The 16083-nt window shown below is 35.4% G+C and overlaps 1 protein-coding gene across 1 annotated transcript in view; it reads left to right on the top strand.

Moving 5' to 3' along the window:
* Positions 1-16083, top strand: part of NBEA (neurobeachin) — a 649896-nt gene that overhangs the window by 98767 nt on the left and 535046 nt on the right. Inside the window, exons 7-8 of the mRNA XM_061133617.1 lie at positions 1654-1773; positions 9266-9412. Coding sequence (XP_060989600.1) covers positions 1654-1773; positions 9266-9412 — 267 coding nt within the window. The remainder of the gene's footprint in view (positions 1-1653; positions 1774-9265; positions 9413-16083) is intronic.

Genomic DNA, 16083 nt, shown 5'->3' with positions numbered 1-16083 from the left:
AGCCTTGATGTACTTCTTTCCCTATTTGGAACCAGTCTGTTGTTCCATGTCTAGTTCTTAATGTTGCTTCTTCACCTGCATACAGATTTCTCAGGAGGCAAGTCGGGTGGTCTGGTATTCCCATCTCTGTAAGAATTACCCACAGTTTATTGTGATTCCCAGAGTCAGAGGCTTTGGCATGGTCAATAAAGCAGAAGTAGATGTTTTTCTGGAACTCTCTTGCTTTTTCAATGATCCAATAGATGTTGGCAATTTGATCTCTAGTTCCTCTGCCTTTTCTAAATCCAGCTTGGACATCTAGAAGTTCACGGTTCATGTACTGTTGAAGCCTGGTTGGAGGATTTTAAGCATTACTTTGCTAGCCTGTGAGATGAGTGCAATTGTGTGGTAGTTTGAATGTTGTTTGACCTTGCCTTTCTTTGGGATTGGAATGAAAACTGACCTTGTCCAGTTGACCTGACATTTTTTTGTAACTGAGGGAGAATGTAGTTTTGTGTTAACTTTATTTTGTGAGTTTTTTAGTGCACTGTTTTATTTTGTAAATCAAAATGAGGAAAATTAATTTTTGTTCAAAGTATTTCAGGTACCTTGAAAAAATAATATTTTAGTGGTTGAGAATTACTATTATGGCTTTATAAATATCATGCAGAATAAGTATGAAATAATTGAATAGTGTCTTTAAGTAATCTCAGAACAAAGTTTGTGTTTTATATTTTTATGTTTGGGGGTGAAATGAGTCTAAATCCCTCATTACTGGTGAAAGAATCTGTTCAAACATCTGTAAATCATTTGTATTTTTCTGTTGTTTAGAAATGATGTTTACATATTATCTGAAATACGCTATTATCTGAAGCAAACTTTTATCTGAATTAGACTAAGATTAGATTCACAAATTGTTAGAGAACTTAAACCATCTCATGTCAGAATGCTTTTTGTTGGCACTAGTAACTATAAAATTAGAGCTCAGTATAAACTTATTCCTTGATTCTCAATTTATAGTCATACACTGCTAAGATAGAATATATAACTACTTTTAAATTTAATAATTCTACATTGTGAAAATGAAATTATCTCAATCTTATTATAGCTGTTAAAATGGTGTTCCTTTGACAGATTTTGCCTGACAGTGCAATCCAGAGTAGAATCTTACATTACTCTTTCTCAGTTTACAATGTCCTTTTCCATCCACAGTCATTAACATGGTTTTATAATTCTGTATTTGTTTACTTGTCTAATGTATGGATCCTTCCACTGCCCCCTAAATTCCAGGGAATCTTGAATAAATAAATCTTGACCTATGATCTGTCTGTCAAAACTGTCAGTTTGCCTGACACACTGCAAATATTATTAAATGAATGACAACAAATATAATTATGTTTCCACAATTTTGGGATCTTGGTATAGTGAAAGGAATATCAGTCTAGGGCTCCAAAGGTTCTTGCTCTATTTCCATCACACATTTATTCTCTATTAATAATTTCTTTCATCTGTAAAATGAGAAATGGGAGAGGGAATTTGACATATTTGTAGTGGATTATTATTAATATTCCTTCAAGTAAGTTTTTGTAGTGTGGGATAAATGTTATGATTGCTTTTAAACAGCTACAACCAAACATTACATATTGATTTCCTTTTTTTTTTTTTTCATTTAAGTGGTACATGATCAGCATTGTCCACATTTACAATCGTTGGAGAAACAGTGAAATTCGGTGTTATGTTAATGGACAGCTGGTATCATATGGTGATATGGCTTGGCATGTTAACACAAATGATGTAAGTTTTTCTTTATCTGTATTTTAATGTATTTGAGTGTTTGATATATCACTGATTATAGCATGAATTGAATAATATAATTGTTTGGTAGAAACTAGCTTTATTTTGAAGTTTTTTTCTGTTAAGTGAATTTTGCCTTAATTTAGAATAATTAAATTGCTAAAAGACACAACTAGTGATACAAAAAAAGAAAATCGGTTGGGTAGATTATTAAGTTTTAGGTCAAAATTTAAATGTAATATTGTGTTCTTTTCAGAATCTCAAGCATTAAAAGATGTGTATTCCATGTCCTGGCTATTATAAACAGTGCTGCGATGAACATTGGGGTGCACGTGTCTCTTTCAGATCTGGTTTCCTCAGTGTGTATGCCCAGAAGGGGGATTGCTGGGTCATATGGCAGTTCTATTTCCAGTTTTTTAAGAATTCTCCACACTGTTCTCCATAGCGGCTGTACTAGTCTGCATTCCCACCAACAGTGTAAGAGGGTTCCCTTTTCTCCACACCCTCTCCAGCATTTATTGCTTGTAGACTTTTGGATAGCACCCATCCTGTCTGGCGTGTAATGGTACCTCATTGTGGTTTTGATTTGCATTTCTCTGATGATGAGTGATGTTGAGCATCTTTTCATGTGTTTGTTAGCCATCTGTATGTCTTCTTTGGAGAAATGTCTGTTTAGTTCTTTGGCCCATTTATCAGCAGACGAATGGATAAGGAAGCTGTGGTCCATATACACCATGGAATATTACTCAGCCATTAAAAAGAACTCATTTGAATCAGTTCTAATGAGATGGATGAAACTGGAGCCCATTATACAGAGTGAAGTAAGCCAGAAAGATAAAGAACATTACAGCATACTAACACATATATATGGAATTTAGAAAGATGGTAATGATAACCCTATATGCAAAACAGAAAAAGAGACACAGATGTACAGAACAGACTTTTGGACTCTGTGGGAGAAGGCGAGGTTGGGATGTTTCGAGAGAACAGCATCGAAACATGTATATTATCTAGGGTGAAACAGATCACCAGCCCAGGTTGGATGCATGAGACAAGTGCTCGGGCCTGGTGCATTGGGAAGACCCAGAGGGATTGGGTAGAGAGGGAGGTGGGAGGGAGGATCGGGATGGGGACTACATATAAATCCATGGCTGATTCATGTCAGTGTATGACAAAACCCACTACAATATTGTAAAGATATTAGCCTCCAACTAATAAAAAATAAATGAAAAAAAAAGATGTGTATTATACTTTATTTTGATGTGAAAGAGTACCTTAAATAGAATAAATATGTACAGTATGTTACTATTGTTTATTAGATGAATGGTGGTAAATACTGTGGAGGAAGGTTCAGTGGGAACAAATACAGAAAGTGTAGGTGTAGGGAAGGGAGAAGCCAGATCATCCAGAGATGGCCTTAGTGTTGAGACCAGAGAAAGCCATGTGGGTGTTTGCAAGAAATACCCCCTTCAGTGGAAACATGAGTGCAAAGGCTTTGGGGTAGAAGTGAAAAGTTCATCTTGGTTTTTATATTTCTTTAAAGTTTATTTTTTTTTTCTTTAAAGGCTCAAACAGTTTTTCACCATTGACGACAATGTTTGCTGTGGGTTTGTCATATATAGCTTTTAGTATGTTGAGATATGTTCCTTCTATCCCTGCTTTCTGGAGAGTTTTTATCATAAATGGATGTTGAATTTTGTCAAAGGCTTTCTCTGCATATTGAGATAATCATATGGTTTTTATCTTTCAATTTGTTGATGTGGTATATTACATTGATTTGCAAATATTAAAGAATCCTTGCATTCCTGGGATAAAGCCCACTTGGTCATGATGTGTGATCTTTTTAATATGTTGTTGGATTCTGTTTGCTAGAATATTTTTTGAGGATTCTTGCATCTATGTTCATCAGTGATATTGGCCTGTAGTTTTCTTTTTTCATGGCATCTTTGTCTGGTTTTGGTATTAGGGTGGTGGTGGCCTCATAGAATGAGTTTGGAAGTTTACCTTCCTCTGCAATTTTCTGGAAGAGTTTTTGTAAGATAGGTGTTAGCTCTTCTCTAAATTTTTGGTAGAATTCTGCTGTGAAGCTGTCTGGTCCTGGGCTTTTGTCTGCTGGAAGAGTTCTGATTACGGTTTCAATTTCCGTGCTTGTGATGGGTTTGTTAAGATCTTCTATTTCTTCGTGGTTCAGTTTTGGAAAGTTATACTTTTCTAAGAATTTGTACATTTCTTCCAAGTTGTCCATTTTATTAACATATAGTTGCTGATAGTAGTCTCTTATGATCCGTTGTATTTCTGTGTTGTCTGTTGTGATCTCTCCATTTTCATTTTTAATTTTGTTGATTTGATTCTTCTTCCTTTGTTTCTTGATGAATCTGGCTAACGGTTTGTCAATTTTATTTATCTTCTCAAAGAACCAGCTTTTAGCTTTGTTGATTTTTGCTATGGTCTCTTTAGTTTCTTTTGCATTTATTTCTGCCCTAATTTTTAAGATTTCTTTCCTTCTACTAACCCTGGGGTTCTTCATTTCTTCCTTCTCTAGTTACTTTAGATGTAGAGTTAGGTTATTTACTTGACTTTTTTCTTGTTTCTTGAGGTAAGCCTGTAATGCTATGAACTTCCCATTAGCACTACTTTTATAGTGTCCCATAGGTTTTGGGTTATTGTGTTTTCATTTGTTTCTGTGCATATTTTGATTTCTTTTTTGATTTCTTCTATGATTGGTTATTCAGAAGCGTGTTATTTAGCCTCCATATGTTGGAATTTCTAATAGTTTTTTTCCTGTAATTGAGATTTAATCTTACTGCATTGTGGTCAGAAAAGATGATCGGAATGATTTCAAGTTTTTGAATTTACCAAGGATAGATTTATGGCCCAGGATGTGGTCTATCCTGGAGAAGGTTCCATGTGCACTTGATTAAAAGGTGGAATTGATTGTTTTGGGGTGAAATGTCCTATAGATATCAATTAGGTCTAGCTGGTCCATTGTGTCTTTTAAAGTTTGTGTTTCCTTGTTAATTTTCTGTTTAGTTGATCTATCCATAGGTGTGAGTGGGGTATTAAAATCTCCCACTGTTATTCTGTTACTTTTAATTTTCCCTTTCATACTTGTTAGCATTTGCCTTACATATTGCAGTACTCCTATGTTGGTTGCATATATATTTATAATTGTTACATCTTCTTCTTGGATTGATCCTTTGATCATTATGTAGTGTCCTTCTTTGTCTCTTTTCACAGCCTTTATTTTAAAGTCTTATTTTATCTGATATGAGTATTTCTAGTCCTGCTTTTTTTTTGGTCTCTATTTGCATGAAATATCTTTTTCCAGCCCTTCACTTTCAGTCTGTATGTGTCCCTTGTTTTGAGGTGAGTCTCTTGTAGACAGCATTTTTCAGGGTCTTGCTTTTGTATCCATTCAGCCAGGCTTTGTCTTTTGGTTGGGACATTCAACCCATTTACATTTAAGGTAATTATTGATAAGTATGGTCCCATTACTCTGTTGTTTTGGGTTCGATTTTATACACCCTTTCTGTGTTTCCTGTCTAGAGAAGATCCTTTAGCATTTGTTGAAGAGTTGGTTTGGTGATGCTGAATTCTCTCAGCTTTTGCTTGTCTGTAAAGCTTTTGAATTCTCCTTCATATCTGAATGAGATCCTTGCTGGTTACAGTAATCTGGGTTGTAGGTTATTCTCTTTCATTACTTTAAGTATGTCCTGCCATTCCCTTCTGGCCTGCAGAGTTTCTATTGAAAGATCAGCTGTTATCCTTATGGGAATCCCCTTGTGTGTTATTCATTGTTTCTCCCTTGCTGCTTTTAATATTTGTTCTTTGTGTTTGATGTTTGTTAATTTAATTAATATGTGTCTTGGGGTGTTTTGCCTTGGGTTTATCCTGTTTTGGCCTCTCTGGGTTTATTGGACTTGTGTGACTATTTCCTTTCCCATTTTAGGGAAGTTTTCAACTATTATCTCCTCGAGTATTTTCTCATAGCCTTTCTTTTGAAAGCATTTCCCCGAAAGTCAGGAACAAGCAAGGGTACCCACCCTCACCACTACTATTCAACATAGTTTTGGAAGTTTTGGCCACAGCAGTCAGAGCAGAAAAAGAAATAAAAGGAATCCAGATTGGAAAAGAAAAAGTAAAACACAGTGTTGGCAGATGACATGGTCCTCTACATAGAAAACTGTAAAGACTCTACCAGAAAATTACCAGAGCTAATCAATGAATATAGTAAAGTTGTAGGATATAAAATAACACACAGAAATCCCTTGCATTTCTATACACTAACAATGAGAAAACAGAAAGAGAAATTAAGGAAACAATACCATTCACCATTGAAGTGAAAAAAATACAATACTTAGGAATATATCTACCTAAAGAAACAGAAGACCTATATATAGAAAACTATAAAACACTGATGAAAGAAATCAAAGAGGACACAAATAGATGGAGAAATATACTATGTTGATGGATTGGAAGAATCAATATAGTGAAAATGAGTATACTACCCAAAGCAATCTATAGATTCAATGCAATCCCTATCAAGCTACCAACGGTATTTTTCACAGAACTAAAACAAATAATTTCACAATTTGTATGGAAATACAAAAAGCCTTGAATAGCCAAAGTAATCTTGAGAAGGAAGAATGGAACTGGAGGAATCAACCTGCCTGACTTCAGGCTCTACTGCAAAGCCACAGTCATCAAGACAGTATGGTACTGGCACAAAGACAGAAATATAGATCAATGGAACAGAATAGAAAGCCCAGAGATAAATCCACACACCTATGGACACCTTATCTTCGACAGAGGAGGCAAGAATATACAATGCTGAAAAGACAATCTCTTTAACAAGTGGTGCTGGGAAAACTGGTCAACCACTTGTAAAAGAATGAAATTAGATCACTTTCTAACACCATACACAAAAGTAAACTCAAAATGGATTAAAGATCTAAATGTAAGACCAGAAGCTATAAAACTCCTAGAGGAGAACATAGACAAAACACTCTCTGACATAAATCACAGCAGGGTCCTCTATGACCCACCTCCCAGAATATTGGAAATAAAAGCAAAAATAAACAAATGGAACCTAATTAAACTGAAAAGCTTTTGCACAACAAAGGAAACTATAAGCAAAGTGCAAAGACAGCCTTCAAAATGGGAGAAAATAATCACAAACGAAGCAACTGATAAAGAATTAATCTCAAAAATATACAAACAACTCTTGCAACTCAATTCCAGAAAAATAAATGACCAAATCAAAAAATGGGCCAAAGAACTGAACAGACCTTTCTCCAAAGAAGACATACAGATGGCTAACAAACACATGAAAAGATGCTCAACATCACTCATTATCAGAGAAATGCAAATCAAAACCACAATGAGGTACCATTTCACGCCAGTCAGAATGGCTGCCATCCAAAAGTCTACAAGCAATAAATGCTGGAGAGGGTGTGGAGAAAAGGGAACCCTCTCACACTGTTGGTGGGAATGCAAACTAGTACAGCCACTATGGAGAACTCTGTGGAGATTCCTTAAAAAACTGGAAATAGAACTGCCATATTGATCCCACTGCTGGGCATACACACTGAGGAAACCAGGATTGAAAGAGACACATGTACCCCAGTGTTCATCACAGCACTGTTTATAATAACTAGGACATGGAAGCAACCTAGAGGTCCATCAATGGACAAATGGATAAGAAAGCTGTGGTCCATATACACAATGGAATATTAGTCAGCCATTAAAAAGAACACCTTGAATCAGTTCTAATGAGATGGATGAAACTGGAGTCTATTATACAGAGTGAAGTAAGCCAGAAAGAAAAACACCAATACAGTGTACTAACACATATATATGGAATTTAGAAAGATGGTAACAATAACCCTATATGCGAGACAGAAGAAGAGACACAGATGTATACAACAGTCTTTTGGACTCTGTGGGAGAAGGTGAGGGTGGGATGGTCTGAGGGAATAGCTTTGAAACATGTATATTATCATATGTGAAACAGATCTCCAGTCCATGTTCGATACATGAGACAGGTGCTCAGGGCTGGTGCACTGGGATGACCCAGAGGGATGGGATGAGGAGGGAGGTGAGAGGGGGGTTCAGGATTGGGAACACATGTAAATCCATGGTTGATTGATATCAATGTATGGCAAAAACCACTACAATATTGTAAAGTAATTAGCCTCCAACTGAAATAAATAAAATAATAAAGGCTCAAACAAAACAAAAAAATCAAAGAATCTGTGACCGAAGCAAGTTGTAGATAGCAAAGTTTGAAAATATTTACTATCTGTTCCTTTATAAGAATAGTTTGCTTGTTCTGTCCTAGAAACTTATAGTTGGGTCATAGTCAATACATATTTAGGAGAATAATTTTTTCCATAATTAGAATATTCAGTGAAATTCTGCTTCATATTTGCCTTCCAGAGGGGACAGTCTTTTTATTATAGAGTTATAGAGTGGTCTTCTTGACTGCCATTGACTCTATAATCATATTTTTAAAAAGAAAGGAAACAAGGACTGATTTTTTAATTATTTGCAATAATATTCCAAGAAATGGAGAGGCCTGGAGAATAACACACACACACATGCACACATACATTATGTAGTCTGTTCTACAGTTCCTGTACTTTTACTTAACGATTAGGTACTCTATGAGGAGTTTCTCCTTTGGACCTCATCCACAGTTTTTTGGTTATTTTATTGAGGCATCAAAAGGATGCCATACATATATAATGTCTTGCTTGTAGAATAACCTGTGAGGATGGGTAGTGAATAGTGACTAGTTTTGCTGGTCTGGATAGATAGGGCCACATGTTAGGTGAGATATAAGAATTAGAGGTGAGAAGGATCTTGTTAAATGTGGTTTCTTAGGTGCTAAACTCCCCAGATGGAGAGCATTGTATAATACCATCTGCTTTTGTCAGCAGATTTTGGTAATTATTATTTATTTGATTCTGCATTATACCAATTCATCTAAAAGAAGAAAGTGATTTTTCTTTGTGTCTTTAACTTAGTGTAGAGAAATAGAGAAATATACCCATAATGGAGAAATGAGGTAGAATTAAAAAATTTTGGTCCAGTGTGTTTATGGTTAAATTTGAAAGAGTCATTCTTTTGATTCAGGTAACTATCTATGGACAATTACAAATCATTATTGTGTAAAAATAAGTTATACTTTTGTAAATAAATAGTTTTAAGCTCTTTTGTTTTTAACTGTAGAATTTGGAAAGTTGGTCAAGTGATTATAGAATAGTCATTGTTTGCTTGCCCATAAATATGAAACATTTGACTGATTAACTTTCCCAAAAAAATCTTTAGTCTTTTTTTTTTTATTATTTAAATAATCCATAGAGTCTTAATTGTTGGTTTCTTCTGTTATTATGCTTTATGGTATTATTGACCATGAAGGCAAATATCCTTAAATATTTTGTCATTGCAAAATAAAACATTGGATTTTTTTATGACTTTTTAAAAATAGAGCTATGACAAGTGCTTTCTCGGATCTTCAGAAACTGCTGATGCAAATAGGGTATTCTGTGGTCAACTTGGTGCCGTATATGTGTTCAGTGAAGCCCTCAACCCTGCACAGATATTTGCAATTCATCAGTTAGGACCTGGATATAAGGTAGGAAGATCATCTTATTATAAATTCTATGGAAAGTTATAGGTGTGAAATGTGAAATACTATACACAATTTGGTATATAATGATAGGTTTTCTTCAATGCGGTTTAAAAGTCGTCTGTGTATTTTGGAACTGAGTCATTAGTTTGTTTCATTTTGTTTCAAAGGTGTTTTTTTCTCTTTTTAACTATTTTCCCCTTACCTTCCTGAACGTTTTTTTATTCTTTAGAATGTTTTCTAATGATGAAGCCATAGCTTTTGTTGACATAATTCTTAAATAATAAGTTTTGTAAAACCATATTGCTTAACGTGATATTTAAAATCTCAAATTACAAGATATATGAATTATATTATGAACAAATATTAGAGATAACCCAAATAGAATAGTTAATGATTTTGAAGGAAAATGATGTAAAATATTAAATGTAGCTGGAACTATTGAGTGTTAGCTTCTCTTTTTTGGCTTGTTATTTGCTGTTACCGGAAGTTGGCAGAGTAGCGCATATTGTAATTTTGCAAGACTAATTATTTAATGTGATTTTCCATATTTTCTTGGTTTTTTGACTTTAAAAACAAAGATTTATTTAAGCAAGATATTGCATTCACATATATGAATTCATTCTTAATGGGCAGTACACCTGGCTGGGGAAATATATGAGTTTTGTGTAAGTCACATTTGGAATTGTGATATCCCAAACTGTATGGAGTTGAGAGAGAATACTACAGTGTAATTCAAAACTTTTATAATTCTGAAGATCTTTCATGGAAGAATTGTTTTTCCTTTTTAAAACCTAGTGTTTAAATAATCAGTGCGAAGATTGTGCTATGGGAAAGGGAGTACTAAACATTAAAAATATTTCTCCTAATGCCTTTGCACTTTTGCATTAATATTTCTGTTTAAAATTTTATGTTTTATATTGGACATGTAAGTGACAATTTGAATTTACCCTTATAAAAAGATATTTCTGTTCCCAGTGATTTTAATAACCATAATAGTATTGAATGACAGTAGTGCTGTCATTTTTATGTCAAGGTGTTAGTACTGGCTGCGATCTTTTGTCCATTTTGTTTTGCTATCTATAGAAATGAATTTGTGCTTGTTACAGCCACTTTTTCTTCCATGAGTACTTTTGTTGAATTTGAGTCCTAGTTATGCCATGTGTTGAGTGTGCATGGAAATGTCTCTATAATTCAAATTTTTGAGTTAATATGCAACATGCCTTCCTTTCATACTTCTTTTCCTTATTCCATATAAATATTTGAAGTTGGTTTCTTCAGGCACTAACAGAATGATATTAAGTTGGGTGACAAACTAGTGAAATATAAATAAAGTAGAAAATCAAGAAAATACAGCTAAGAAAGCCATAAATCCAGTGTGATTGCTATAGTGAAACTTCAGAATTGGTGGGAGCTTATTAGCAGCAAAGGAAAAAAAACGGATTAAATATCAGCAGGTATTAACTCTCTCTTTCAGAAAGGAGCAAATATTGTTCTGAACTACTTTACAAACTAAGCAGTTTATCACAGCAGCCCTTTTTTATCACATTATTTTATACCAACGATGAAAATAAGTAGTAACTCTTTGTCACCTTGTTCTATATGCAAGTACTCATGTGATAAAGAATATATTCCTTGAACTTTAGCATAGACAATAGAGTATATGTCATCATCTGCATCAGAGTCAGAACCTTTAAAAGAGAATGCTTCTCAGGATATCCCCTGGTGGTCCAGTGGTTAAGACCCTATGCTTCCACTTGCAGGGGGCACAGGTTCAATCCCTGGTCAGGGAATTAAGATCCTACATACTGTGCACCCTGCACCCCCTGCCCCCCCAAAAAAAGCCCCAGAATTAAAGTAATACATTAAGAAAAAGAGAAAGAAAATGCCTTTTGGGCATTTCATGAAAAAAATTTCAAGTTTTGAAAGTTCCCAGTCTGTAGGCTTAGCCTATGGGTTTCCTTATTATTAATGGAGATTGACTGTTAAGTTCATGGGTGTGTGCACTTCCTCATCTTGTGAATTTAAAAGGTACAGTACCGTCAGGACAGGCACCTGCAAAAATTTTGATATTGATACTTTATTTCTGGAAATTTAGAAAATTAAGGAAGGGTGCAGAGGATGCAAATGAAGATCAGATTGTGTTATGACAGGGGATAAAGCTGAGGTGGCTCACACAGTATAGTCTCAGTTTCCTTGGTAAGTAGGAGGCAAAGTCACTTCCTGTGAGAGAAGGAGTAGCGGGTTGTAGTGGAAATTTTAAGGTATGTCAGTCAGTCAGTTCAGTCGCTCAGTTGTGTCCGACTCTTTGTGACCCCATGGACTGCAGCACGCCAGGCTTCCCTATCCATCACCAACTGCCAGAGCTTTCCCCAAACTCATGTCCATCGAGTCAGTAATGACATCTAACCATGTCATCCTCTATCATCCCCTTCTTCTCCTGCCTTCAGTCTTTCCCAGCATCAGGGTCTTTTCTAAGGAGTCAGTTCTTCACATTAGGTGGCCAGAGTATTAGAGCTTCAGCTTCAGAATATTCAGGACTGATTTCCTTTAGGATTGACTGATTTGATCTCCTGGCCGACCAAGGGACTCTTAAGAGTCTCCTCCAGCACCACAGTTCAAAAGCATCAATTCTTTGATGCTCAGCCTTCTTTATGGTCCAATTTCAACATCCATGCATGACGACTGGAAAACCCATAGCTTTGTCTAGACCGATCTTTGTCGGCAAAGTAATGTCTCTGCTTTTTAATATGCTGTCTAGGTTGGTCATAGCTTTTCTTCCAAGGAGCAAGCATCTTTTAATTTCATAGCTGCAGTCACCATCTGCAGTTATTTTGGAGCCCAGGAAAATAAAGCCTGTCATTGTTTCCATTGTTTCCCCATCTATTTGCTATCAAGTGATGGGACCAGATGCCATGGTCTTAGTTTTCTGAATGTTGAGTTTTAAGCCAGCTTTTTCACTGTTTCACTTTACTTTTTTCCTTTGCCTTTTGCTTCTCTTCTTTGCTCAGCTATTTGTAAGCCCTCCTCAGACAACCATTTTTCCTTTCTTTTTCTTGCAGATGATTTTGATCACTGCCTCCTATACAATGGCACGAACCTCAGTCCATAGTTCTCCAGGCACTGTATCATATCAAATCCCTTGAATCTGTTTGTCATTTCCACTATATAATGATAAGGGATTTGATTTAGGTCATAAACTATATGGTCTAGTGGTTTTTTCTACTTTCTTCAATTTAAATCTGCAATGTGCAGTAAGGAGTTCATGATCTGAGCCACAGTCAGCTCCCAGTCTTGTTTTTGCTGAGTGTATAGAGCTTCTCCACCTTCGGCTGCAAGGAGTATAATCAATCAGACTTTGGTAGGGTATGTTAATTAGTTGGCATTTGGTTTAAATTAAAAATGAAGCTTATATCATTAGTTGTTATATAATAACACAATGTTTGTGTTTTTTGCCTCAAAATGTCTGCAGAAAAGAGACATCAGAGAAAGCATTATAATGGTCAGACCATATTGTCTGTGATTTGGAGCTTAATGTAGATAGCATGTCAACATCTGGGCTTTGAAATAAATAAGTTAATTCTATCCACAAATAATGTCTTCACATCATCTATACCATGAAACCTGTCTCAAGTGATTTTCATCTGTAGATCATTAGAGTGCTAGGTAGTTTTCTTTATTTGGAATGCCTAATTTTAAGCACTGTAACTTGTCAGTGAATATTTTGTACCTGGTTATCTTTGGTAAACAGAAAATGAGGTAGGATATCACTGATTAATTAAATAAATCATTAAGTTTGTGAGTAATTAATGGAATACAGAATTTCTCACTGTAACTTTCTCTAGTTTAGTAAAGTTGTATCTCATCTGGTAAAGAATCTGCTTGCAGTGCAGGAGACCCCAGTTCAGTTCTTGGGTTGGGAAGATCCTCTGGAGAGGGATAGGCTGCAGACTCTAGTATTCTTGTGCTTCCCTGGCAAAGAATCTGCCTGCACTTTGGGAGACCTGGGTTCAATCCCTGGGTTGGGAAGATACCCTGGAGAAGGAAAAGGCTACCCACTCCAGTATTTTGGCCTGGAGAATTCTAAGAGTCAGAGACAACTAAGCAACTTTCACTTTTCACTCTTGCGTTAGGTTGATTTTGGAGCTCCATTTGATTGCGGTTTTTCAATTGTTTGCAAGGTTGTGGAGTCATCTATAATATAAGATGGCATTTTGACATAAACTTTCAAAACAGATGTTTACAAAGTTTAAATATTTTATAATCATTACTGGAGATTTCCTAATTATGAAATAAACATGTGGAAAACAATCTTCATTTGCTGTATATTTCAGTATTTAGTTTTGTGTTCTGTCTTCCATTCAAGAAAACGGCACCATCATGATTTTTAACAGTTTATTATATTAAGATGAAGATCTAACTGATAGGGGAAAATGTATAAGACAACCATCAGAATTAAAAGTCATTTTGGAGATTTTTCAGTACTTACATGGAAGAGAAAGTTCCTAAGAAACTGATGTTCCCACAGATAACCATATACAAAGTCTGGACATGATGCAGAAGACATCAGAGCCTTGGAGACTTGAATATTAAGCAGGCAAGTTATAGAGGAGAGTCAAAACATGGAACCAGGTAGTCAGCATGGGCTGAGTTCCTCATTTTTTATCTTGATAGACAAACTTCCTGGCTAGAAAAAATAAGGTAACAAGCATTGGGGCAGCCAGCAATACAGGATGAATAATAGGCCCTTAGAAAAGAGGCAGTCATAAAATGAATTCTGTGTTAACAACAACAACTGAAAGAAAACAGTTAAAGTGTGTGGCTGACCATGAAACCGTGTATGATCATGATAAATGGATACTAGATTGTAAATAACAGTTCAAGAAATGAACTGACATCTGAGATGCCACACATAGAAAAAAATGACAGTCTGTAATCATATCTAAAAGAGAAAATGATCTACTGAAACAAAAGCATCAGGATATTTCAGAATATAGTCTCCACAGGATAATATCCAAAATGTCCAGCATATCATCACAAATTATTCATCCTATGAAAAGTCAGGAAAATATGGCTTATTTTCAAGGGAAGAGAAAATTAGCACATACCAACTCCAGGATAACCTAGAATTGTTTAATTATCACATGAGGACTTTCAGGGACTTTTTGTAACTAATAGGGTAAAAAAAAGTGCTTGTAATGAATCAATAGGTGGAAATTATCAACTGCAACATACAAATATCAATGGAAATTTTGGAACTGAAAAATATATCTCAGGTAAAAAAGAAATCCACTCTTACTTATTAGCAGAAAGAAAAATGAACATGGACATGAAAGAGATATAAATGAACTTGGATATAGATTGATTGCAACGTTAGAAGAGAGGTAGAAAAGATGGGGGGGATCAAGAACCAAAGAGTTGTATGGGTGCAGCCTTGAAATCTAGTATGCAAAATGATGAATTAAAAATTCACGTTTGAAGGTAAGACAAGAAAAATTTAAACATAAGATTTTTCTTTGCTCTCTGGACTCCTTTCTCCCTTATAGTATGATTGTGCATCTGCATTATGCATTAACCATACCTTGCCCATGGCAGAAATACCTGCTCAACCCTAAAGATCAGTTTTTCTTCTTCTGTTGCCAGCTATGTAATTCCTTAGAATCCACAAGGAGTCAGAGGAATCTACTGTAATATCTCTCTACTCCATTTTTTCCTTTTGAGGAACTGTTTATATGTAGTTTTTTTTTTTTTTTCCTGGTCTCATGCTTATTTCCTTTTGCTGTCTTATACATATATTTATGTCCAATACATTTGCAAATTAAATTTTTATAGAAATAAAAACCTCTGAGTAATAGGTACTTAACGTGCCTATGAAGTATGGTTATATAAATTCGCTATGTAAAATAGAGAAACTATTTTTAAACTATAATATTTTAAATGGTTTTCCTTTTTAGTCAGTTTCTTTTGAAAGATATATGCATATGCAAAATATGCTACCATTTTACAAGTTAATTGCATTTCTTTTTTGAAATTGCCTGCAGGGTCAGTTTTTAAGTGACACAAGGAAACAGTTCTCATTACTTTAGAGATAAACTGCATTTTTGATGAAAGATGGTTTTATGATGGCCTCAGGTCTTTTATTTTATTCTTTTTCCCAAAATTAAATCAATCCCTTGAGGATGACAGTTTGCCTTCAAAAATATAATTTAAAATTCTATAGAATTCACTTGGTAGTGGGAATGCAAAGCCAACTCCAGAAAGCCCTGAGTCGCATCATCATCTCCCCAAGAACTTCAGCTGCCTCAGCTGGCCCCAGTCATTTTTGCAACCATGAGCATCCAGGCCCCGGCACAACCCAGCAGTACCACCAGGAGCAGTGGCCCTGGTCACCTTACATCTTCAATAACTGTGCACAGAAGCAAGAATCTCATCACAAGAAGAAATGAATACAACATTTTAGCAATAAGAAATGAATGAGAGTGGTTCAGACCTCAAGTACTTGCTTTCCACCCCTTGTTTGTTGTTGTTTAGTTGGCTAAGTTGTACATAACTCCCTTATGACCCCATGGACTGTAGCTCACCAGTCTCCTCTGTCTATGGGATTTTCCAGGCAAGAATACTGGAGTGGGTTGCCATCTTTTACCCCTTAACCAGATAGTAAAACTGTTACTTGCACT

This window comes from Dama dama, chromosome 30 (assembly GCF_033118175.1).
Source record: "Dama dama isolate Ldn47 chromosome 30, ASM3311817v1, whole genome shotgun sequence".
Lineage (NCBI taxonomy): Eukaryota > Metazoa > Chordata > Mammalia > Artiodactyla > Cervidae > Dama > Dama dama.
Note: the sequence above shows the minus strand (reverse complement) of the source record. Positions and strands in the feature narration are given on the sequence as shown.